The 26603-nt window shown below is 34.0% G+C and overlaps 1 protein-coding gene across 1 annotated transcript; it reads right to left on the bottom strand.

Annotated features, from left to right (window-relative positions):
• Window positions 1–331: 331 nt before the first annotated feature.
• Window positions 332–25048, bottom strand: LOC137644855 (organic cation transporter protein-like). Its single transcript, XM_068377749.1, has 12 exons — window positions 24897–25048; window positions 20337–20460; window positions 19992–20100; window positions 19641–19744; window positions 17142–17296; window positions 15475–15643; window positions 13535–13682; window positions 7808–7887; window positions 6534–6793; window positions 5848–6032; window positions 4956–5107; window positions 332–1550 (listed from the first exon to the last, which is right to left on the bottom strand). Exons 1-12 carry the CDS (start codon window positions 24976–24978, stop codon window positions 1310–1312), a joined length of 1809 nt encoding a protein of 602 aa, XP_068233850.1. The 5' UTR covers window positions 24979–25048; the 3' UTR covers window positions 332–1309.
• Between the last annotated feature and the right edge of the window lie 1555 nt (window positions 25049–26603).

The raw sequence follows: 26603 nt of genomic DNA, 5'->3' as shown, positions 1-26603 counted from the left end.
GCTAACGTAACATCAACAGTTTAAAATCCCATTTGTATAAAGTGCAGACCAATACGATAGTTGTACCCCAATTTAAAATTTCATGCACGGATGCAGATTTCCTCATATTCCGAGTAACTTGTAATCCACCTCTCCAAAGCATTACCCCAGCAAGTGTTTTTATGCTCTTATTAAATATACTTTGGATCATGTAGAAAAGTAGCATAGTTGTATGACGTTAAGGGGAAAAAATTCCATCTGTTCTCTCTTCTTTATTATTTTCAAGCTATAATTCTATTATGTTTTGTACTGAAAATACTTAGATATAAATTGTCCACATTCTTATTTCCATTTTGAAACAACCCGTCATTTTTTTTTTCATTGTGGTTGTTGTGATTATTAGTTGCAATTTGCCCATACAAAATATTCCAAAACTCGGATATTTTATTTTCCATTTACATGCCATTAAAATGTCAATTAACTTAGGATAACAGTTACAAAATACACCAACTATACTTCGTAAATTGAGTGATTTCAGACTCTTCTTAGATCAAATTTAGAGCTGGGTGTTTTAATAGAGTTGGTTGGTCTAATGAGGACCAGGCCTTACTTACTATGTACATGGTGATAACTGCAACTTAGCTCGGATAAGGTAAAGTTAGTAATGAGGTTGGGCACATCTATAAAAGTTTACCTAGTCTATTTTGAAAAGGTAATCCTCAAAGTCATGTTTGAAAGGGACAGATATTCTACAAACTGATTTTAGACCGATTATCAAAATGATATTTAGAAAGGCAACCTTCTAAGTTCTAACTCAACCTAGAGAAAGCAATTTTAAATCCCAGTAAGACAGATAAGCTGCCAACTCAGTAAAGACAAAATGTCGACCTTACTACTCCTAGGAAAAAGAATCTGAATTTTTCCAAGACAGTTGACCTTCTAACAAAGTTTAGACAAGATTGTTTCTAAATTGAATTCCTTTTAATTGAGATTAAATTAGGTAATTGCTCCTGTACCATCCTAACTCTGAGTGACATATTCGATTTTCATGACTGAAAACATACATTTCTAACGCCTATATTTTTAAACTTTGCCAAATAGGTGACATCCTTCCGTTATCAAGGTAGTCAGACTTGGTTAACCAAGGTCAAACAACCAACCCCCCCTACCCCCCTTACAGTAGCTATGAAGATTGCATCAATGTACAGAAGTTCCAGCAGCCAACGTTCCCTCAGTATAGGGACAATTAAGATTAAGCTAGCCGAGATCAAGCAATTGATAAATTGACAATCTCCCATGATAAGGCAGGTGATAATTAGGTCGACCCAGGTCAAATAGGAGAGACCCTTCCATTATGAGGGCAGTTGGGATGTGGACAGGCATGTAGCAAAGGTTGCTGTTGGTGTATCTGCTGTTGAAGGAGTTGTTCGCGTATTGCAGCGATTTGCTGATTGTAGTTCTGTCGAGCTTGCTGTACGACTGCTGATTCGTTTCTCGGGCGCCGCGGCAAGTTCACTCGTGTTGCCTGCGCTGATGGGACAGGGTCTCGCATCAAGAATCGAAATATATTCCTGGAAATAATAAAAGATGCTTTATTACTTTCGCCAGAAGGTTATATTTTGATAGGCATGTATTTATTTATTATGTTAGTTTGTTTGTAATTCGAATAACTCAAAAACTATTTGACCGATTCTCATGAAATTTGGCGGAATGATTGGCTACGATCCAAGGACAATTTGATTAGTTTTTGGGATTGATTGGGTCAAATGTCAAGGTAGAGGTAACGAAAAGATCAAAAGTGTCTCTTTGCTATGTTACGGTCAATTTATATATGATTTGCATGAAACTAGTGGCAAAATGTGTAAATTTCAGATGCTTGTTTTGTGATACACATGATCAAGGTTAAGGACACGAAAAGTTCAAAAACGTCTTTTTGCTATATCGTGATCGAATCACATGAAATTTGATGGGAAGATTGGCTATGATAAGGACAATGAGATTATATTATTTTAGTCATTGTGTCAAAGGCCAAGGTCAAGAGAAGGTAAAAAAAGTCTGTTTGCTATATCATGGTTAATTTTTATCATATTTGCATGAAACTAGCGCTAAAGTGTGCAAAATTCAAGTGTCTATCAAGGTCATGGTCATAAAAAGGTAAAAAATTTCTTTTTGCTATATCGTGATTGAATCTCATGAAATTTTGTGCGATGATTGGTCATGATACAAGGACAATTTGATTAGATTTTGGGAGTCCTTGGGTCAAATTCAACGTCTTTTTGTTATTTGTGGTCAATTTTGCGTGAAACCAGTGCCAAAATGTGCATAATTCAATTTCCTATCTTGTAATGTGGGGTTGGTGAAGGTATGCACTCTATTGAGTGCCCATTCTAATTATTATTATAAGTATTATTATTATTATTATTATTATTATTAGTAGTAGTAGTAGTAGTAGTAGCAGTAGTAGTAGTAGTAGTAGTAGTAGTAGTAGTATCATATGTTTATCATAATATTTTATTGAAAAAATTGATAAAAGTTAATTGTTTTTTTTCACTAGTGAAAGTTATCAGTGTTTGATTTAAAGTAACTATTTTCGGTTCAATTAATTCCAATGAAAAATTATCAGTAAATGAATAAATAATGATAGGTAAGGTTGATGATATATTTCTTTCAGCAAATAAGTTATTTTCTAAAAGAAAAAAAAAAAAAACATGGCTAAAAGCTATATGGTATACCAAAATTTGTATGGTAAAAGTAATAGCCGTTACAAACTTAAAATATTAAAATTACAGATTAAAAGTTTCAATGAGGGAAGCAAACCAGAAGTCGAAAATGATAAAAAAATCTAGAAATTTGTCACAATTCTACCTGGTTTCAATGATCAATAATCTCTCTCTCTCTCTCTCTCTCTCTCTCTCTCTCTCTCTCTCTCTCTCTCTCTCTCTCTCTCTCTCTCTCTCTCTCTCTCTCTCTACACACACACACACACACACACACACACACATATATATATATATATATATATATATATATATATATATATATATATATATATATATATATATATATATATATATATATATATATCACCCACGAATGGCATTCAATACCGAATTCTATCATGGGAATATATATCCACTTGGAATTCCTTTGATAGCTCAGTCGGTAAGAGTATCTGCAGGCATGGTTTCCAGCCGAACAGGTGGGGGTTCGAATCTCCACCCGGCCAGAAGCTGTTACCATAAAATGAATTCCAAGTGGATACATATTCCCATGATAGAATTTGGTATTAAATGCCATTCGTGGGTGATATTTACATTGATTGAAATCACGTGTGCTTGTGATATATGTTCATATATATATATATATATATATATATATATATATATATATATATATATATATATATATATATATATATATATATATATATATATGTGTGTGTGTGTGTGTGTGTGTATAAATATATATACATATATATATATCTATATATATATATATATATATATATATATATATATATATATATATATATATATATATATATATATATATATTTATATATATACTGTCATATAGATTGCATAATTTTCAACTTATTGAATTGGTCATACAAAGTAAACTCACGCATTTTTAATGTGTACACATCACGTAACAATTCTCAAGTTCAGTGAGTGTGACACTATTCTAACTATTCAGTGTATATTTTGTGAATGTAATATTTTTAAAAGATACAGATTTATGTTTTGGTCAGGAAACATTATCTAATATTTTATCGGATTCCAAGAATTGTACAGTTTTTAAGATTTTATTGTTTTCATTATCAAACTGTTGTTGGATATTCTGAAGTATCTAGGAGCACTGCTGGTTGAAGTAAATATCTTTAAACATAGCATAAGATAAGAACAAGAAATATGTCAGCCATAATTAAAAATCCCAGCAATTTTCTAATTATTCATTATCACTTTTTTAATGGCTTTGCTCTTGAATTTTTATATGGTTTTATCCATAGTTATATAATTTTAATGGCTTAAGAAACGTAGATTTAATATATAAAATGTTTATATTAATATATCATAGGTTTTGATATCTAATTTATATCTTTTATCAATTAGACCTAATGTATCATGTGCTTACTGCACAGCTTATATTTGAGTTACTAATTTATTTTAATGCTGTTACTTTTCTTAGAATATTTTATTTTTCCTTGTTTCCTTTCCTCACTGAGCTATTTTCCTTGTTGGAGCCCCGTTGGTTATAGCTTAGCAAGTAATAATAATAATAATAATAATAATAATAATAATAATACTGGGTTCTGCAAGTTAGGTATTTAGATGTTAGTCGACCATTGTGGGTCGGTGGAGAGAGGAATTGGGAAGAATATATTAAAAACAATAGATAGGAGAGATCATTGCTCGTGATAAATGTCGTTCATCAAATCTCGAGGCCTCGACAAGATAACCTTCGTCTCTCAGTATTCCCTCTTTCTCTTGTGTTTGTGAATTAACAATATTCCACCTTTTTCCTTCAATTATTATTATTATTAGCTAAGCTACAACCCTAGTTGAAAAAACAGAATGCTACAAGCCCGAGGGCTCCAACAGGGAAAAAGATCCCAGTTAGGAAAGGAAATAAGGAATTAAGTTATATGAGAAGTAATGCATGATAAATATTAAATATCTTAAAATCAGTAACAACGTTAAAACAGATCTCTCATACATAAACTATGAAGAGACTTGAAGACTTATGTCAGCCTGTTAAACAAAAAAACATTCGCTGCAAGTTTGAACTTTTGAAGTTCAACCCAAGATTGAAGACTGATCTGTATTGCTTCAATATCCAAACATATATCGAGAGTACACACATAACAGTATTAACATTTCTGCACTAACACGTAGGCTACTTCGTTATTTACAATTTAAACAGTACTTAAGGAAGCACAGAATTATGCTCTTTTCAAGAAGCGGTATAGGACTTACCTGCTGGGAGTGAGATTCACTCTTTTCTCCAGGTGTTCAATGGTGTCTGGCAGCGCCACTCCCTGTGTCTCAGGGAGTGCCAGTGTGGCTAACCCTGCCACAACGGAGGCAGCGCCAAAAACAACTGATGGGGCCCACATACATAAAGTACCCTGAGGAATAAAAGAAACCATTAAAAAAACAACTTTCTCTTGAAATCCGGTCGGATGGTTCCTGAAGCATTATTAAGGACTAGAAACATGCAAAAGTGCCATATATTAATATAAATTATCATTTGATTTGTAATGCAGCAATATTGCAAACAAAAAACTTCCTTTCTGATTTTTTTAAATAGGGAAAATACAGTATGTTAGGCAACTTGTCACTAACATATGCGCGAGATTGCAATTGAGATGAGACTCTGCAACTGAAAACCAGACAGGAGAACGATATTTAGAACATAGTAGAATTAAACGATTTCCTCGGAAGAGATTGATCACCAAGTAATTTAAAAGACTCAATAAGCTATATTTTTTTTTTTTTCATTTGGAGAAGAAACAGACCGAATGTGTTTCTCAAAATTAGATTTGCAGTCAAGAATTATGTCTAGTTAAAGAGGCATTATCATTGAAAAGGTCTGGATATTGTGCAGCCACTTCAAATTGGTGTAAAGAGTAGCATCTTCTGTATATGCAACAAGCATGCTTTTAATGCCAAATAACATAAGATGCATGTATGATATGAAAGCAATGGACCAAGAACACTCCCCATAGGAACATCAGATATTATATTCTTACAGTCACTGTGGTACCCATCAACAACTACTCTTTGTAGCCTATTACTTGAAAAAGATAATGACGCTAAGAAGAGACCCGCCTACTCTCAGACAGTAACAGTGCAGAACTCAACTCACCAAGTATTCTGTGATGAATGGTGATGCCACAGAACCAACCCTGGACATCATGAACGCAGTGCTTGTGCCCCAAGTTCTGACTTCAGTGGGAAAAAGCTCCGAAGAATAGAGTGACAGAATCTGGTAGGCTGAGGTGATGGTCATTTTCCCCAGCAGTGCCATAGTTACCATAACCCAGGCGCATCCTGCCAGAGGAAAAGTAAGGTGTGAAAAACAAGGGGAAGTTTTCTTTTACCTTCATGTGCAAATGCGTTCTTCTTTTTTATGTAAAGGCTGATGGGAATGGAAGCCTAATGCCCTAATTTAGACGAAATAAGAAAGATCCAAAGATCAGAGAGGGATCTGACCCCAAAGGAAATAGGTTTGTTGTAAGGGAAAAGATCCAAGAAATCTGGGGCGAATGCCATTCTTAATGAACTTCCAAAATTTAATACGTTATAGTCCAATTACTAATCGTTATACGAATTTGTTGAATAACTTATTAGTATTTGAACAACACAGCTTTCCCCTTTTTTCCATAGCTGATAAATAATATATTTAATGACATTAATTCAACTAAAGGAATTCAAAACGGGTGCATGACCAGTGATTCCAAAATCAAGACTACTTAGCTATCAACTGAGTACCTACTTAAATATCTTGAATTTAGCTTTGATGTAGAGTAAAATCCAAACCTTTTGACTAACCTTTTGGAATGAAGGGAAGTGCCAGGAGAACCACGCCGCTGAACAAGAAGAACGTGACAGTTGGAGACCGCCTACCGAATCGCACGACGATAGGAATGACGACTGTGTAAGCGGGGACCTCGACTAAGCCCATGAGGACCATGTACGCAAAAGGGTTATTGCTCAGCTGACCTCCGCTGAGGGTGAGGCCGTAATACACCATGCTCACGATGAGGTGGTTCACGTAAAGGGACAGAGTGATGATGCGTAATCTGTTTGTGCTAGAAGGGAAATCATTTGAAAATTACTTGGGGATTTTCTTTTAAAGGAAAGTGGGAATAATGAGAAAGTAAAGTATAAGGTAACAATGATAATTACTCTCCATCGAGTGATATTTATTGAATTTGATCACCTTGTTGGAAATTTTTAACACAATATGTTCACCTTGATAAATCTTCGCTGATATGTAGAAACTACATGTAGAGATAGGTAGGTGCTATAAGTAACTGACCCTGGCTAATGTTAACGATCACTGTTCTATTTTAGCTGTTTACTGTTCATTAAAAATACAGGCCAAGTGCTAAAGGCTAAACGTGGACAACATATATGTGCATTAATAACAATTTACATGCAGTTGAGGTCAGTAAACATTTTTAACAAATTTTATCTTATAATAATTTCTATATATCATACGTAACTATGTTATTGTTTACTTCTAAAATTAACTCATGTTCAGACTCGTTCTTTTAACGTCTAATTTAATAAATGCTTGTATTGTGCTACCTGACAATTTTATTTTTTCCACGATTACCTGGTGATCATTGGACTTATTTCAAAAGGTAAATAATAATGTATACAATTTGAATTGCAAAGTATTTTTATTAACATAAATCCACGTTTGCTTATAAACTTAACTCTAATGCTTACTTTATTTATTTCACATCTGTTGGTAATGTCATGTGTCGTATGATACAAATTTGTCGTCTGGCTGAGATGGTTTAGAAATTAAAACTCTATTCTAAGTGGCAATGGAAGTCTACTAGTATTGATTTAGACTATTATAGTGATGGCTCTCTAGTTCCTCAGAAAAAGTTCAAATACCTAACCAAAACTAATTTTTAGTTTCCAGGGTAGCAGTGTAGACCATAAAATGTTCAATACCTGCCTAATGTTGAACATTTTCTGTTAGATTTTCCACTTATTTTATATTAAGAATATTAGAGAGAGAGAGAGAGAGAGAGAGAGAGAGAGAGAGAGAGAGAGAGAGAGAGAGAGAGAGAGAGATAGTAACTTACCGTAGCAAGATGAAACATCCTTGAAGGGCGCTGAGGGAATTTCCCTTACAGTTGTCTTCAGAGGGTTTCACGAGGCTGACCTGTGGTTGAAAGTCACTAGTTAGCAGATGTGTAGTAATTTTACTAGCATAGTAGTACTAATGGTGATGGCAATGGAAGTGGAGTGTTTTGTAGTTTTAAAACGTCGAATAAAGTAGCAAGATCTAGAATTCTAGATTAGCATTTAGTGTGTTAACTGTAGTGTAATAATTTTGAGCGTTCTTCCCATGCTAAAGCCTGAGATAATTCGAGGGGTATTATGAGGTAGATATCTACGTGTAGAAATTGATAATTTTGTTGCTTGGAGAAGCATAATACACAGAATATTTATTACAGTGGTTTTAGAATGTTTGTTCTGATAAATGTCTATGATAAATCATAATTCCTATATTATGCACATTATATATACTAGACAGATTATGAGCAAAAATAAACTGATCTCATATAGACACCATTTTATTTTTAGTATGTTTGGTTTCAGATGTTACATTTCTATTATCTTTAAAAGTGCTGTGCGGTAATATCAGCAATCAGGTTTTATCATATGTCAAAATGTCGGGTTTGGTGTGTGATTCAAGACCCACCCATTGCCTGGGGTCTCAGCAGCCCCATGCGCCAGCTGCAAGTCCTTAAAGTTGGCGCGCCACAGCCAAATTTAGTCAGCCAGCCGTGACGTCATACCAGGAACTTGACCGGCGTGTTTACCTGGTTACCGGAGTTGTTTTTGTATATATATATATATATATATATATATATATATATATATATATATATATATATATATATATATATATATATATATATATATATATATATATGTATATATATATATATATATACATATACAGTATTTATATACATATAAATGTAAAGTTATACTTATATATATTTACATGTATATACATATATATATATATATATATATATATATATATATATATATATATATATATATATATATAAATATGTATATATATACACACACATATATATATATATATATGTATAGATTTATATTGATATACATATAAATATATAGATATACATATATATATGTATATATATATATATATATATATATATATATATATATATATATATATATTTATATATACATATATTTATATATATACATATATATTTATATATATACATATATATTTATATATATACATATATTTATGTGTATATATATATATATATATATATATATATATATATATATATATATATATATATATTTATATTGATATACATATAAATATATAGATGTACATATATGTATGTATATAAATATATATATATTTATATATACATGTATTTATATATATACATATATTTATATATATATATATATATATATATATATATATATATATATTTTTGTATAGATATATACATATATATATATAAATATATATAGATATACATATATATTTATGTATATACATAGATCATCGCCATCATCATCATCAGCCGTTTCTAGTCCAATGCGGAATAAAGTCCTTAGACATGTCCTCCTACTTGCGTCTGTTCATAGTCTTTCCATGCCAGTCCACGCCTGCAAACTTCCTTAGTTCGACAACCATCGTCTTATCTTCCTTCTTCTGCTTCTTTAACAATCTCTAAGGACCCATTCTGTTATTCTTAATGACCAATTTAATTTCTCAAGATTCTGTCCTCGGTGTCGTCTCTGTTGCTGCCCTCGTCGGAACTTTCCTCATTTTCGTCTGAAGATGAGCGCTCTGGCTCAGATCTATAAGGCTGAATACTGCCCGGACATTCAGCTGTCAAAATTTCAAATTGTGGGTCATTTTCGTCATCTGTGTCAGTGAAATCAAAGCTAATTTCTTCAGTATCGCTCGTAGTTTCCAATGTGTCTGCCATTACCAGTGAAATCAGGTGTTCCTGGTATGACGTCACATGGCTGTTCAATTGCCCTACAGGCGGTGCTGCGAACGCGGGAAATTTCAAGGGCGGGGCATAACCAAATAAGGACCAATTATAGCTGCGACAAGCTTTTGAAAATTCTATGGTCATTTTATTTAGATACTTTCAAGCATTTTAATGGAGAATAACATGGGTTTTATAGCCTTTAACTAGAAGTCCGATAATGTATTATTGTTCTTTTGGTCATATGCCCAAAAATTGTAAAGGCAGCTTATAAATCAACAGCTCTATTTACCGTATTTACTTCTAGCGTTAAGCCATTTCTACAATAGGCGTACCTCTTTTTCAGCTTCCTTCCGTATGGCTGTCCAACATTACAACTTTTTACTACTCTTTTTTCCAACTGTTATCCCTACATTAAGGAGTCGGTTGCCCTCTCTTGTGCCTTCTATCAAAGGCATCCTCTTCTACCAAAGCTCTTCTCTCCAAATCATCTTTCATCTATCTCGCCATCTAATCCTCTGCCTCCCTTTCTATCTTCCATCTCTAACAGGTTCCTCCCAACCTCTCCTCACTCCATCCCCACCATCCATCCCCAAAATGTGCCCAGTCCACACCCTCTCAGTTATGACACTCTTATTACCTCTAAACTTTACTATGCCTGCCATTTTTCTTATTTCATCATTTTCCAATCTTTTAAGCAGTGATATTCCCATAATCTACCTCACCATGCTGATCTCTGTTCTCTCAAGCTTTGCTTCCTCTTTTCGTCTTAGATCCCACCTTTCCAATTTATACGTTAATACTTGTCTATTCCTGGGCTGAAAATCCTTACTTTTAGCTTAATTGGCATTTTCTTATCACATACCACTCCTGCTACCTCCTTCCACTTTTCCCAGGCAGCTTTTATCGTATTCTCTACTAAGGCTTCACATCCTCCCTCCTGAATTATAATAGCTCCTAAGTATCTAAATTGTTCCATCTGTTTTATAACCGAGCCTTTACTTTCATGTATGGTTATTCTGTCCTTAATATCCTTACTACTCATCATAACCTTAGGCTTATCCACATTTGCCCTCAAGTCACCTACCACTTTACAACCCTTCTCTGTAAGTCTTCCTCATTTTCACCATTAATCATCAAATCATCTGCGTATAGCAACTCCCATACCTTCATTTCTGATTTTTTTAACTTAACACATCCATGACCAGCACACATAAAACAGGCTTAATGTTGACCACTTGTATAATCCAATGCTAACTTCAAATGTTTTTGTTTCCACAACAGCTGCTATTCCTTTTGTTCTTGTTCTTTTGTATATTATCTCTACCATTTTAACCAACTTCCCCAGGACTAACCTCCTTGTCATGCACCAAACATCATTTCTCTTGGTGTTCTATCATATGCTTTCTCTAGTTCTACTAAAGCACAGAAGAAGTTCTGGTTTCCCTCTCGCCTCTTTTCCTGTACCTACCTTACTTTAAAGATGACACCCACATTGCCTCTCTCCCCCTTCATAAATCCACACTAATATTTCCTAATCTTTAAAATCTCTCAATCTCTCATCTGGTACCCTCTCAAAAACTTTTATATATTGCTATTAATTTAATATTCCTGTAGTTACCACAATTCCATGATGTCACCTTCCTGCTTAAATATAGATTTAATTAAACTCTCCTACCAGTCTTAAGGCATTCTTTCCTCCTCTCGTATTGCTCTTAATAAATCCAGCATCCATTTTTCCCTCTCTGTAGCTAGTATCTTGGCTATTTCAATTTGAAACTCTGATGGAACTGGTGCTTCACTATTTTTCCTTTTACTCATTTGCTGCTTCACTTCTGTATTCTGTATCGCCATCACTGGTTCTGCCACCCTTCATACTTCTCGATGCCCATACCAGGCATCTTCTTTTCCTATCACCAAGCACTTCTATAATATGCCCCTTTTCACCAAACGTTAGTCTATCATTTTTACCACATGACCTAACCGACTCAAAATGTATTGATCCATCATTTCATCTTGTCTAACCTTTTACTATTTAAGTTACATATCTTCACAGTATTCCCCTTTAGCTGTTTACTATAACACCCATTCTGCCCAAATAGTTTATTTCAACAGCTTCAAATTTTCTTTCTTTCATATTTAGCATCCACATTTCACCTCCATAAAGGATTATTGGGCCATCCCATCATACATTCTCCCCTTGGCTTCTACAGAAAATTTGAGCCTCTTTTCAATCTTTTGCAAACACTCTCATACCTTTCTTTCTTCACCTATTCTGTGACTAGACTTCTCTCATCATACTGTAATCTTTTACATTTACTCTTAAATACTTATTAATCAACCCTTTCCCTTCTTCCACAATCCAAACTAACATTTATTGTTCTACATTCCTCTTTTCTTCCATTTGCCCTCCTTACTTTTGTACAAAATTTCTCTCTACCTCTTCATTTTGTAAATACTTTCAAGCTTATATCAGCTTCTGTACTCTTTCTTAATTTTTTTTTCCAACCAGCACAGTATAATCTGCATTCTTAAGCCATTTTGGTGTACATTTTATTGTCCCAGATCTTTGCACCTACATCTACTGACCTTTCACTGTCTTTCAGCATCTCTCCATCCATAAAGTTGCAGAACATCCATGAAGTTATAGTACAACCTTGGCCATACCCACTTTCATATCAATCAGCCATTCTCTTGCCTACGTATTCCAACACACATTTTGCTTCACCTCTAAAATCAGTTCATCATTCTCAAGAACCTATCATCTATACCAGTATTTTTTGATAAGATTAATGGTCCAATGGCCCTCTCTTCCATGGCTGAAATTAACAGAGTCAAATAACCACAAGATCCATGATCATTTGCATAGGTCAATTGAGGCACATTGAGTTTTCCTGAACCTGTCATTAGTCATTCAATTCAGGAACCTTAGGAGAAGGAAGGGAAGAAAACATTGAAATTCATGAGTAGATGAAGTAAAGGTACAGTAAAGAAAGAGCCTTGATAGACAAGAAGCAAGAGTGTACAGGATAGATAGGGGAATATCGCAGTGTGTACAGAGTGTTTGGCTTGCTGCTGGTTAGCTTTCCCTACAGGAAGATGAAGCTGCCTCACAATTTTCTTTTGCACAAGAATTTAGACAAGTTTCACTATTTTAGTCTGAATGTGACATTTAGCAATGTCTTTTTTTTGTATTGCATCCAATCATATGTTTAAGGAACCAGCTTAATCCTGAAAACATATACTGAGTCACAAAGATACAGAAAGATACAGCATTTAGTTCACATTAGGTATGTGTGTGGAACGTTCCTACCCTATTGCCCAGTGTCCCACCCAATTGTAAGTAGTATGAGACTCCATGCTAGGGTTTCGAAAATGGCGTATGGTTGCAAGTTCACAGGTAAAGACCAGAAAGTTATACCCTTTAACCTAACTCCCTCCAAAGGGAATGAAGGTGTATGGTAATAGATATATATGTACAGTGTATATATTATATATATATATATATATATATATATATATATATATATATATATATATATATATATATATATATATATATATATATTTATTTATTTAATGTGTATATGTGTATTTATGTTTATACATATATATCTTTGCCTAGTATATGTATTTATAAAGTAACCTTACTAACAAATATGCATTATACATCTATTTTATGATAAAGTGGCACTGATTTATGTCGAAGCATATTGCATGGAATTCATATAAACATAGAGTCTGCAAATAAAAGAAAGAAAAGAAATAACCCTCTCTCTGTGTGTAGATACTTACATCATTTTGACCTCCTTTGACAATCTGTAGAATCCTGTGAGGGGGAGGCAGAACGGCTTTATTCCACCTAGCTGCCCTCTGAAGAACTAGCAGTGCGTGGTGGTAATATCCTCTAACAACTAACCATCTTGGAGACTCATCCAAAATCCTGCGGATGAGATGGATAACACAAGGATTTTTATTTAGAAAAACTTATCTCGTTTGTAGTGTTCTTGGTGTAATCATTTTTGAAAATATAGTCCAAAAAACAAAAAGCTTCCACACACGCGTCTCCATTCGCCTTTCATCTTGTAAACATTTTCTTGTTCAGTTATTATTAATTAGCTCCCAGTCTATTAAATACCTCTTCCATATGCTCTATTTAGCAATTGGCATGTATTCTTCTCCTCTTTCCTTACAACACTTTCGAATAGCGAGCTCTTTTCACCAAATTACCATGCTTCATTTTTGCAATATGACCAAACCATCTCAGAACACCCTGGTACCAGCTTCCACTTGCCCAACTTTTTAAAACTGCTCACATAGAAATGTATCACCTTTTTAATCATTCTTACACCCCACTTATACTAATTAAACAGTTCTGAGTTGTTTTAAGTTTTTTTATCATTTGTATTTGGCATCTACACTTCACTTGGAATCTACTATAAATCAGGAGAGACGATGTGAGGCTAAAGACAAGAATAGGAGAAAAATAGCCTAGGGGAAGTGGAGGGAGGTAGCAGGAGTGGTATTTGATAAGAAAATGTAAATCAAGCTAAAATTCAAGATCTATAGCACAGTAATAAGACCAGTGTTAATATGTGGATAGGAAATGTGGGCTCTTAAGACCAAAAAAAAGAAGGAGAGCTTGATAAAACAGAGATGAGAATGCTGAGGTGGGTAATGAGAATATCACTGCTTGAAAGATTGAAAAAGGATGAAATAAGAAGAATGGCAGGTGTAGTAAATATTCAGAGGCGATAAGAGTGTCACGACTGAGATGATGTGGGTACATGTTGAGGATAGATAATTGGAAGGGCTTTGGAGGAACCTATTAGAGGGAGAAGATCGAGAGGTAGTCAGAGAAGCAGATGATGGGAGCGGACGCCTTTGATAAAAGAAATGGGAGAGGGAGTATCAGCCAACCGACCCCTTAATGTAGGGATAACGAGATCACTTGCATTTTATACTTTTTCTTCCATCACTGTCTCAACTGTTTGTATTTTCTTATAACTTTGCACCTGTGTTTATTATCCTTTTACTGCTCTCCTACATCACTGCATTCACAAAGATTTTGAATAGCCAGGTAAATATAACACAACCGTATAATATCAGACCCATGATTGCAGTGATAACCGGTCTCTCTCCATTTTACATGTTCTAACGCTTACTTTACTTTGCCTGCAAAAATTTTATTCTATATGCATCCTCAACACCTTCCCAATTACATTGCTTTTATTAATAACAAACTATCACTTGCTAGGTGCATGAATACCACGCCATGTTATGTTCTAATGTAGTTGAGGACCCCTCAGTTACCTTAGCCCTTATGCAAAAGGCAGACTTTCATTACCATACTGCATCATCTAGATCTGTGCTAATCAACTTGTAAAGTCTTTTCATTCTTCAACCTCGTAAAGGTCCCACTTTGCTTGTGTATATATATAGTGTATAATGTCTAGCTACGCGATCACATGTAGTCATATAGTTGTCGCTTTTAAGAATGACGGTATTATTATTATTATTATTATTATTATTAGTCAAGCTACAACCTTAGTTGGAAAAGCAAGATGCTATAAGCCTAGTGGCTCCAACAGGAAAAAATAGCCCAGTGAGGAAAGGAAATAAGGAAATATATAAATGATGAGAATAAATTAACACTAAATCATTCTTGAAATAGTAACATCAAAGCAGATATGTCATAAATAAACTATAAAAAGACATGTCAGTTGTTGACTTACAAGAGAGCGGGAAGAAATGGCAGTGACAAAAGTGAGAGCAACAGCTGTAGATTCCTCCAATCGCGAACGAAATAGGCAAAGCCTCCTAATGCCATCGTCCCCATGGACCATGGCAGGTACAGCACGATGCCCATCACGGATCGCAGGCGAGGCTCTGATACTTCTAAAGCTGTTGAAAGAAGGTAGAGCACTGTATAGTAAACATGAAGGTTCGTTTTTTTAGGCGTAGGATATGATAAATGGATTAGTATTTTATTCAAAACATGCAAATTAGTATATGATTCTGTCCTCAGAAAACCGAGATTTATTTGTCAAATAGGTTTCAGCAGACATATTTGCAATCGAAGATCTCCTTAGATGAAAAAGACTTCAATCCAACATTAAAGACAACTTAGTTTAGTAGAAATTATGCACCGCAAGGAGTTGATTGGCAAGTTAACGAAGAATATTGGCATCGATTCTGTTTATCGTAATAAGAGCAACTCCAGTTTTAGCGTCCTATATCAAAATTAAGACAGTTATTCGAATATAAAATATTTGTGAGAGAGAGAGAGAGAGAGAGAGAGAGAGAGAGAGAGAGAGAGAGAGAGAGAGAGAGAGAGAGAGAGATGTTTGCTATCTAAATAAACAAAATAAATATAACGAAATTTTGGGTTTAAAATGTGGGATAGAAGAAAAGTAGAGTTAAAGTAAAATTTACGGATATTTCACTTCTAGTGGCATAGAGAATGCGAGTCTTAACGCTGATTGCTACAAGGACTCTACAGACCTTGAATACCTTTACCAATTCAGACTGCGTTCTCTGTTGTGGGAGTTATAAGGAATTAATGGAGATATGTCCTAGTCTAAGGTAACCTAACTTAGATCACCATGTCCTTCCTTAGCGGGGTAGGACTGCGACCGTACCTTTGTTCAGATAGCTACAGGTTTATTTGCTACTCAGTTGCGGCTGGAAAAAAAAATCCGCAACTTTTAGGACCAAGAAATTTTAATATAGGATGAAAATAGGTTGGAGGAAACCTGTCTATAAAACTTTATATTAGATTATAATGTACATTAATATGTGCGTGTGTGTCTGTGTAACTATTTGTGAGTGAATTCCATGGAAGGAAGTGGCTGTTTATCTCTCGCTTCGATTTAGAATCTACTTAAACCCACAAACAAACGCATAATCATATATATATATATATATATATATATATATATATATATATATATATATATATATATATATATATATATATATATATATATATATATATATATTATATATATATATATATATATATATATATATATATATATATATATATATATATGTGTGTGTGTGTGTGTGTGTGTGTGTTTGCTTCTTGATTTAGATACAATTTGCCTCTTCATTTTGAAAGTGGGTGGTACCAGAAAGTTTTCTAGTTTTAAATCAGTAAATTTTGAGCAAACCATATTCCTAGAAATGATGACCTAAGAGCTGCAACCTCTCGGCTAAAGCATGAACTATATATATATGTATGTATATATATATATATATATATATATATATATATATATATATATATATATATATGTATGTATGTATGTATATATATACACATACAGTATAGTTGTGATTGTGGGTAAACATATGCCAGTTTTACCTGACCTTTTCTTTGTTTTAGTAGCTTTCTTACCTAAGATGTAACCAGCTGTGATAATGGTGGAGTGCATTGTGCCCATCAAAAACCGAGCTGTCAAAAGTGTGAGGAAAGAAGGCAACCAACAGGAAGCAATAGCTATGGCAGAATACATCAGGGATCCGATGGCAACGGTGGGTTTGCGACCATATCTGGTGAAAAGATGACATGCAATGCATGTTAAAATTAATAATCTACATATATATAAAGACAAGAAAATTTAGCCGTTTCTAATCCATCAAAGGACAAAGGCCTCAGACATGCCCTTATTCATGTCTAGTGTTTTGCCATTTTATATTGCCACACTGACCATTGCAAATTAGCGGTGGTGGGAGACGTTAGTTTGATTGCTCCCAGCAAATCAACGTAGTATGGGTGGTTCTGTCTAATATAGCATTGCTGATCATGGAAAAATGAATACATATATATATATATATATATATATATATATATATATATATATATATATATATATATATTTATATATATATATATATATATTTATATATATATATATATATATATATATATATATATATATATATATATATATATATATATGCTTACGAAGCTGGTCTAGTGTAAAGTAAATACAATAGTTTATTTATGAATTATTTATATATTTCATTTGTGCATTGAAGAGATGAATAGCCAGCCTATAAGATAAGATGAGTTTCTCTCGTGTACATTTAAGTTTATTATGTAAATTATGTGAGAATTTTGTCGTAAATTTCATCATATTCTTCATTCAAGTCAGTATTTGTAAATTTACGTTATTTTTAAGAATTTACTTTATATTTTCACGTATTTGGTTATGAAGTCGTACATAATCTGTTTGAAAGCGTTATGTGATTCGTGCGATATGTGAACAAGGGCTTATGGAATGTTCTTTTATATTTTTGAGGTATTGTGTCATGTTTGATAGAAAATACGCAATTCTTATTTTGTGTCTTGTGCTTTGGAAGGTTCTCAAGGGCCCTGGTGTTAGCTCTTATCTTTTTTTTTATTTCGAGGACATTGGGTGGGCAGAGCTAGCTTAGAGAGAGAACTGTCTCGTGTTGCATGAGTACGCATTCGAGATAGCAATACTAGGTAACTCTGGCGCCCTTAGGCCAACCCCCCATGCTACCAGATCTCAGACCTGGAACATACTGGAAGTAGCTAAGTTTCATAAATAAAGGCGACTCCAGGGTTGCATAGATTAGATAGAGAATTCCAGCCTCAAGTCATAGCTATCTCCCCCTCTCTCTCTCATATGCAGTGCAGTGTGTTGTTTTAAAAGTGTTCAGTGAAATCTCAAAATTTTGGTGTGACGGGTTTTTGTAAACATAGTGAGTATTTATAAAGATTCTCTTAGAGCTTTTGTAACTGGCCCTGTAGTAAGGTGAAAAATATTTGTATCGTGATCTGGTTATCTATTTTCATTAAGTATCAAAATTAAATATTGTATTCAGATTTAATCTAGAGTGAAACAAGTGTTAAGGTATTTGTATTGTGATCTGGTTACCTATTTACATAAAGTATCAAGCTTAAATATTGTATTCAGATATGATTTCAAGTGAAACAAGTAATTGTATAATTTTCGTAAATATTATTGCTTTTGTCGTAGTCTAAGGTTTATTTATATATAATATTTCAAGTCAAGTGACTCTATAATTTTCATATCGTAACATTTTTGTCTTAATCAAAGATTTGTTCAGACTTAACATTTCGAGCAATTTATTTATTTTATGTAAATTGTTTTCAAAGTGTTGTAATTTGTATAAAATATATTAATTTTTATAAAGAGTTTATTATTCCAATCACCAGTGTTTAGATTAGTATTCGCTTGTACCCGTGTTAAAGAATCGTAGTAGGAAGTGGTATTAAAAAATTCCTAATAATAGTTACCCAGTTTTGTTTTGAGTGTACTTAAGAGACCTTTGGATATTCAGTGTTTTATATATTGCTGCCTGGGAGTTATATAACTGTCTCAGAGTTCGGGTATTAATATTTTCAAGTGTAACAGATTTAATGTAAAAGCAAACAGGTGAGTTTGGAACTAAAGAGCTTGTTTAGCTTGCCAGCCTAAATATATGTAATATTATATGTTTGGTTCCCAGACACGGGACCATCTTATAATAATATATATAATTATTCGCAACTACTTGAATTATCTCTAATATTCAATGTACCAGGAGAAGCATTTGAAAAAGAATCATGTTGAGATTAACCTGCGGATAAGTATGACTTGCCATTGTAGCCCTGAATGTTATAACTCATAAGTATAAAACAAAATTATGGTAATAAGTTGTTTTACCATGAGGTAATTTGATTAGCGTTGGATATGAGTGCTTTTACAAATAATAAACATTTCTGAGAAGTATTTTACCTACACTAGATTGTTCAGCTGTTAACCTCAGCGCAGTCTTGATTGCACATAATATATAGAATAAAACAAGTATAATTTTGTGAACTGCATACTGGAGAGGAAAGCAACTGATGATGTTTTCTTACTTGTCAGCTAGAAGTCCGGTGAGGGGAGCACCAACTAAGACACCAAACATATAAATTCCACTGAAGGTTGCTCTGAGATAGGCCCTTCCACATACCAGCTTGAACTGTGGAAGATCAATAAAAGGATATGTCAGATAGGTAGTCTGAAACAATTGTGGAAAAATTAGCAAAACACTTTATCAAAACTTATTGAGTGAGTGCAGTATGCACTATTAAACCAGTTGCTAAAATCTCATAACATTTTCAACATATCTTGTAATAATTTGCAATGTGACACTTTCTAAACTCAAAATTATGGAGAGAGCAAGTGAGAGTCTCATATTTTTAGATACTTTATGTCTTGTAGTTTACCTCTGAAGTAAGCGTTGTGCTGAATGTGGAGTTATCGAAAACCCAAGTACTACATTCTTCTTGAACAACATTTCCGGAAATTGTGCTTATGGCTACATAGCTGCATGGACTGAAAAAAAAAAACAAGTAGAGAAATCGAATTTTCAAGGCAATATAGCAGTTACAGACAAGATTTCCTACTCATCAGCAATGAAAATGTTTAGAGATTAATTTATTGTACTGGAAATTGCTCATAATCCGAATTTCCTATTAACAAACACACTATTAGAATCCTAGGTCTGCACAAGAACTACCCAGTGTTGTAATTCATTGTGTGATATGTTACATTGCATTTTATTTACTTACTATACAGAAGGTCTGCCGTTTGAGTCATTACTACTCATGAGAGAACTTGGTGTGTTGCAACTATGGCTCAGACTTGGAACAAAAAAGGCACCCGCTAAAGTGTGGTAGGCTGGCAAAGAAAAACCTGTAAGACATGTCACCATGAGAAAATTTTTATATTGATTATCAATACATAGTCGTAGAATTTTGGTGTAATTTGAGATAGAAGTCACGTTCTTGCCGCAAAGCTCTTGACTATAGTCCATTTCTATTCTAACCAATCAGCGACCAGGAAACTTTTCCGAGCTAAAAGGGCACCGTTGCGAGTCGGTGCAAATAGTACTCGCTAAAAGAAATGGACTATAGTATTGCTTTTCTTAGAGATTTTATAGTGGCAAATGGCAACCTATTATGTTTCTTTAAGAAGGATGAAAGAATAGTGATGATATATGCTAAGATAAAGTGCTTTTTTTTTGGGGGGGGAGGCTATTTAAGATAGCTTGTATATCTGTGTATCTTACTCTCATCTGATGTATATACAGCTACAATATTATATTTATTAGATTTGTACTTTAGCATACAGAAACAAACTTTTCTAGCTTCATGATGCTGAAATCAAGATATGTATGTTATAACAAATATTTTGATACAGTAAGATGCGTAACTTCAAAAACCACATTGAAACAGAAGGTTTGGAAGTGAATAAGGAACATGGTGACTTTGACTTTGAAGGCTACATGCGAGTAATTGGTCCTTTGGTCTTTAGTGACAAATATCAAAGATGCAATGCTGATGCTATATCTAATGAGTATACATTTATTAAATCTGCTTTACAATAAATATCTTTGTTATTTATCTTTATTGTAAACATGCTTGTTGGCCTTAGAAATGAGGTTGTACATTATGTAAGATGATACAACGAATATGGATACTAGAGTTTGAATATGAGTCAGTAAATTAGATTATTAAAATGGAGATTACAGTGTGTCCAACAAAAGTAAAACCTAATTAGTCTAACTAGTTTCGCACCACACTCATTATTCATTGTGCACAGTCATTTTAGTACCATTTTTTAAAGTACCTAGGCTTACCTTCGTATCTAATTTTACTCTTTTTGGAGCTTTTATAGTATGTCATCTGGTTATGTCGTATAAGTGAATATGCTAAGATATTATTGTCACCTTCAAATTTTTTACAATATTGTTCCCCTGTTTGAAGGGTTGCAGCCTCTAAAAAAACTTATTTATTCTAGATAAGTTTCTTTCTTAACTAAAGTAAAGGGAATTTGGAGCATTGTCAGAAGATATTCTGACCTTCCAACCCTCAAACTCAAGAACTTGTAAAATTGCTGTTAGTTCCTACAGTACTCCTCTATAATGAGATTGTGGTTGGTGGAGTGTCAGCATTTTTCATTTTTTGAGGTGTGACGTTATCTTCCTCAGCACTGGAGGGGTTTTATTCTCTTTACCTTAAAGCTGTGGTAAGTATTTTGCTCATTGTTATGGAGGCTGAACTTCATTAACTTGAGAGAGGTTGTAATCTTACTTCAAATGCCAGTCAAGGTAAAAGTCAAGATCTATAGCACAGTAATAAGACCAGTGTTAATGTATGGATCAGAGACTTGGACTTTAAGACGAAGAGAGGAAGCAAAGCTTGAGAGAAAAGTGATGAGAATGCTAGTATGGGTTATGAAAATATCGCTGTTTGAAAGATTAGAAAATGATGAAATAAGAAGAATGGCAGGTGTAGGGAAGATTACAGAGATAATAATAGTGTTACGACGGAGATGGTGTGGGCATGTGTTAGGATGGATGGTGAAGAGGGCTTGGGAGGAAGCTGTTTGAGGCAGAAGATCAAGAGGGAGGCAGAGAATTAGATGACAAGATAAGGTGAAGGATGATTTGGTGAGAAGAGGTTTGGTGGAAGAGGATGCCTTTGATAGAAGACATTAGAGAGGGCTCATCGGGCAACTGACCCTTAAAGTAGGGATAACGGTGGGAAAGAAGAAGATTACTTTGTATCTCCTTACCATGGTTTTATTTTTCAAATGAGGAAAATATGTCAGGTTGAGTAACAATATAGTGATTGTAATAACTGAAGATTGAATGAGTGAAAAGTTTTGCAAAAAAGAGACTAAATGTCAATTGTCGAAACAATATACATTTTTGTCTTAAATTAGGTTACAGAATCTTGTAGTCGGGCAGGCGCAGGGTGGAGGGATTTGAAAGACAGATTCTACTAGCGTCTTCCCTCTTATGTATAGCTTGTCTAATGTGAATAAATTTTTAAGGTGTTCATAAAATCTCTTGACATTAGAAGAAAATATATTACAAAAGCCATTGGTAAGATATCTTAATCATATTGTTCTATGTACTCAGAAGTTACCAAGTGTTAATCATATTATATTTGTTTAAATCGGGTACCCTGTTAATGAAAAAAAGTATTGTTAAATAACCCACCCACCCCCAAAAAGTGGGGGGCCCGCTACTCTTCAAGAAAAGGCACAATGTGTGTCAAGGTTTATTAAAACAGAATTGGATACACAGACTTGGTGAAACTACAGAACTAAATATAGAAGGGATCCACCATCACGGCCGTCAATTTGTGCTCAAGAAAATTATGGAGAGGGACATTACTGTATGAAAGTAGGAATAGATAGTAGAATATCTGAGGAAAACATCGATCGTGTAAGGCAGGCCTTTGATCGTTTTCCTACAAAGTGCAGTACATCCGTACTGCTGCCAGACACTTTCAGCTAATACAATTAACAGTCACAAAGTCCTACACAAGAATTTGTTATTATAAAGTGTAACTCAAGCCATGTGATAAACCAAGACCAAAAGAGTTTGCAGTTACCATTCTGGAAAAAATCTCTGAATGTAAAAAGTCCCTCAACCAAGTTTTTTTATGACACAATCTTTAATTTTTTCAGGGAAACTTAGCACAGTGTGTTGATCTGGGTATCATAACATCCTCGTGTGACCAAGGAACTCCACCGAGATAGTCCAAAGGTGAATGTGTGGTATTGGATCACGCTAATCGAATCAATGAACCATTTTTCTTTGAGACATCAACTGCTTCATATGTTTATCTTGGCCTTTTGACCGAATGTGGCACTACAAATAGATAATCTTACACCAACCAACATTTTCCAACAAAATGGTGCCCAAACACACTGAGGACTGCATGTTCATGGGTTCCTAAACCAAATATCATTCCCTTGGACTTGTTTCTATAGGGTTATATTAAAGATGGCATGTATCGAACAAAGATACTGGACGTCACTGACCTCAAGCAAAATATTATTGATACCACTGGTAACACTGGTAACATTGACGAGGCTTTGGTACTGTAAATTTGACAGGAAATTGAGTACTGCCTTTGTGTGTTTCGTGCTACTAATGGTGCCCATATAGAAGTGTATTAAATGAGGCAAAACAGCTTTAGTATTTACTCCTCTTTTTTAATAATTTCTGCATATTTGTCTGTTCATTTTATTATCTCTAATATTTTCTAAGTAGGTAAAAAGACTTCACAAACACCCTATAATTTGATTTTAAGCTTCAACCCTTAGCTCTTATCTGTGCCTGTCGATTAGCTGGGTGTGTGGAATTTGAAATTTAATTTTCAAATTTCCTCTGATCGGTATTTTTTTTTCAGAAAATTATAAATGAACTAGACCTTACAGCTGAATATTTCAAAATGAACACATCAGGGATCATCACATACTATACCATTATATGAAATTTGAATTTAATATACTTAGTTTATGTAGGGTCGTCTTTTGTCTTCATTTCATTTTGGAGTAAAGTTTGAGTTCTTCAGGTAGATATTTAGTGTAACAGTCATATTTGATAATAAAAAGATGGCAATTGTTAGTAATATAAATAATGGCCACCAATAAGCTGTTCCCTAGCAATCTGTGCATGCCATTATAACTAATATAATTCCTAGCTGCCAATAAACTTCACTAGCAATCAGTATATGCCAAGCTACAGCCACAGTTTGAGAAAAAAGAAATTGGAAATAAATATAATACATGAGAAGTAATGAATAAAGAATATAGAACATCTTATGATCGATAACACCGTCAGAATAGATATGTAAAGAGAGACTTAAGTCAGCCTGTTCAACATGAAAGCATTCACTGCAAGTTTGAATTTCTGAAGTTCCACAAATTCAATTGCCTAATTAGGAAGATCATTCTCCAATCAGGTCACAGCTGGAATAAAACTACTAGAATACTATATAGTATGGAGCCTTATGATGGAGAAAGTATGATTCAGAATTGACTCCATACCTAATACCATGTACAGGTTGGTACAGTCTGGGAAGAACTGAATGCAAATGATGATCGAAATTTTATCTATGTAGATAATGGTGTGAGTTTTACTTTAAGTAATAATTATATATATATATATATATATATATATATATATATATATATATATATATATATGTATATATATATATATATATATATATATATATATATATATATATATATATATATATATATATATACTTGGATATACAGCATACTTCACAGAACACTATGATACAAAGTGAATATTTACTTACAGTAAGATAATGCCACGAAGTGTATGACATTCCATCTACCAGTCCCCAGCTGGCTTAAAAGACTGTCTAATTGGCTTCCCATCTTGGTGAAGAGCTTCTCTCAGAGCTAAGATGCTAATCCATAGAGTAGTGAGGTGTTGTTTGATGCAAAGTTTCTGTGAAAAGATAAGGCATGGTAAATTTTTAACTTCCTTTGACCTATTTCAGATATTAACATATTTCTTTGGATGGTATAACTTAGAATACTGCCAAAGAAAATATACAGTTAGTTTCTTTAATTTAAGAAGTAATTTAATTGTGAGCATAGGAATTATGTAGTGATAATGTAGCATAAACCGGTCACACTTTTCCTGACTTTTGTTGAATGACGAATCAGTAGGCTACACAGTATAGAAAGACATCTCAATACACATTAACCATAAATGATCGGTATATGAACTCTGATTTAAGATTCAACGTAAAAGTTGAGGAAAGGGTTCCCGACTGCGGCCGAAGAAGCTAGTGACAATGGTAGATCAGACCAGGTGCTTGGAATGCTGGTACAGTCACGGGAAGATTGAGGAAGATAGTTGATGGGATGGAGCAGAGAATGATAGATACCCTGTATGTGCAGGAAACAAGATGGAAAGGAAATGGAACTTGAGAGATAGGAAATGGGTACAAGCTTTATTACAGTGGGTCAAAAGAGGAAAGAAATGGAGTTTTGGTCATAATAGTTAATAACTGAAAGGAAAAAGTGGTAGAAGAGAATAAATGATAGGGTTTTAAAGATTCCAATGTTAATAGGGAATCAGATAGTAAATATAATTTCAGCATATACCCCTCAGATGGGTTGCCAAGAACAAGAAAAAGAATTATTTAGACGCTAGTTTGAGGCAGCTATTTGGAGAGTGAAAGTGGAGAAGCTAATCAAAGGAGCAAGCATGAATGTCAAAATGGGGAAGAGAAGGGAAGGATATGAGGAGGTACATGGAGTCCATGGCTTTGGAATTAGAAATGAAGCTAGGGAGTATATATTAGAGATGGCTCAGGGTTTTGAATTGGCATGTATGAACACCTGGTTTCAGAAGTTGGATAAGCACCTGAGAACTTATGAAAGGGGAAGAGTGGAAAGCTAAATAGATTACATCCTAGTTAAAGGAGTTGACAAAAACAAGCTGATGAACTGTAAAGTGGTTTTGGGGGGAGCATGTGTTAAACAACATAGACTGGCAATGATACATTTTGAAAATGAGAGGTGGAAAACGAAAGAAGAGAAAGAGTAAATTTTGAATTAAGGTGTCGGGACCTTAAAGGAGAAAAGGGTAGGCAATTTAGGAAGAATGTGAGAAATAGAGGACTGGAAAGGTTGAACTTAGAGGGTGGATAGTGTAACAGAATGGATAATATCTGGTGGGTATGAAAGAAATATGTGTAGGGGAAAAGGAGGAATTAGTGGGAAGAACCAACTGATATGGTGTATCGAAATGAGAAAAGTTGTGGTTGGACAGAGGGGTGCAAGAGTCAGATACAAGAAAACCAAAGAATTTCAGGACTGGAAAGCAAGGCATGCACAGGGTGCAGAGGAACGATACACAGAAAAGGAAAAAGATTTAAGGAAGAAAGTAGGTATAGCTATTGGAAGAGCGGTTAAGCGAATGTAAGGCTAGGAACAAAGGAAGGATAAAAAGATACCTATAAGATTTCAAACTTGAGGAAAAGGCAAAG

Source organism: Palaemon carinicauda, chromosome 1 (assembly GCF_036898095.1).
Source record: "Palaemon carinicauda isolate YSFRI2023 chromosome 1, ASM3689809v2, whole genome shotgun sequence".
NCBI lineage: Eukaryota > Metazoa > Arthropoda > Malacostraca > Decapoda > Palaemonidae > Palaemon > Palaemon carinicauda.
The sequence above is the reverse complement of the archived record's forward strand: the minus strand, read 5'-3'. Positions and strand labels throughout refer to the sequence as shown.

What these genes read in the sequence shown, in the direction of transcription:
- LOC137644855 (XM_068377749.1), bottom strand. Translation starts at nt 24,978, where the DNA reads ATGGGAAGCCAATTAGACAGTCTTTTAAGCCAGCTGGGGACTGGTAGA. An exon ending in GCACAACGCTTACTTCAGAG is followed by an intron (nt 19,745 to 19,991) that starts GTAAACTACAAG and finishes GATCTTCCACAG; the next exon opens with TTCAAGCTGGTATGTGGAAG. An exon ending in ACCGGACTTCTAGCTGACAA is followed by an intron (nt 17,297 to 19,640) that starts GTAAGAAAACAT and finishes TCTTTTCACCAG; the next exon opens with ATATGGTCGCAAACCCACCG.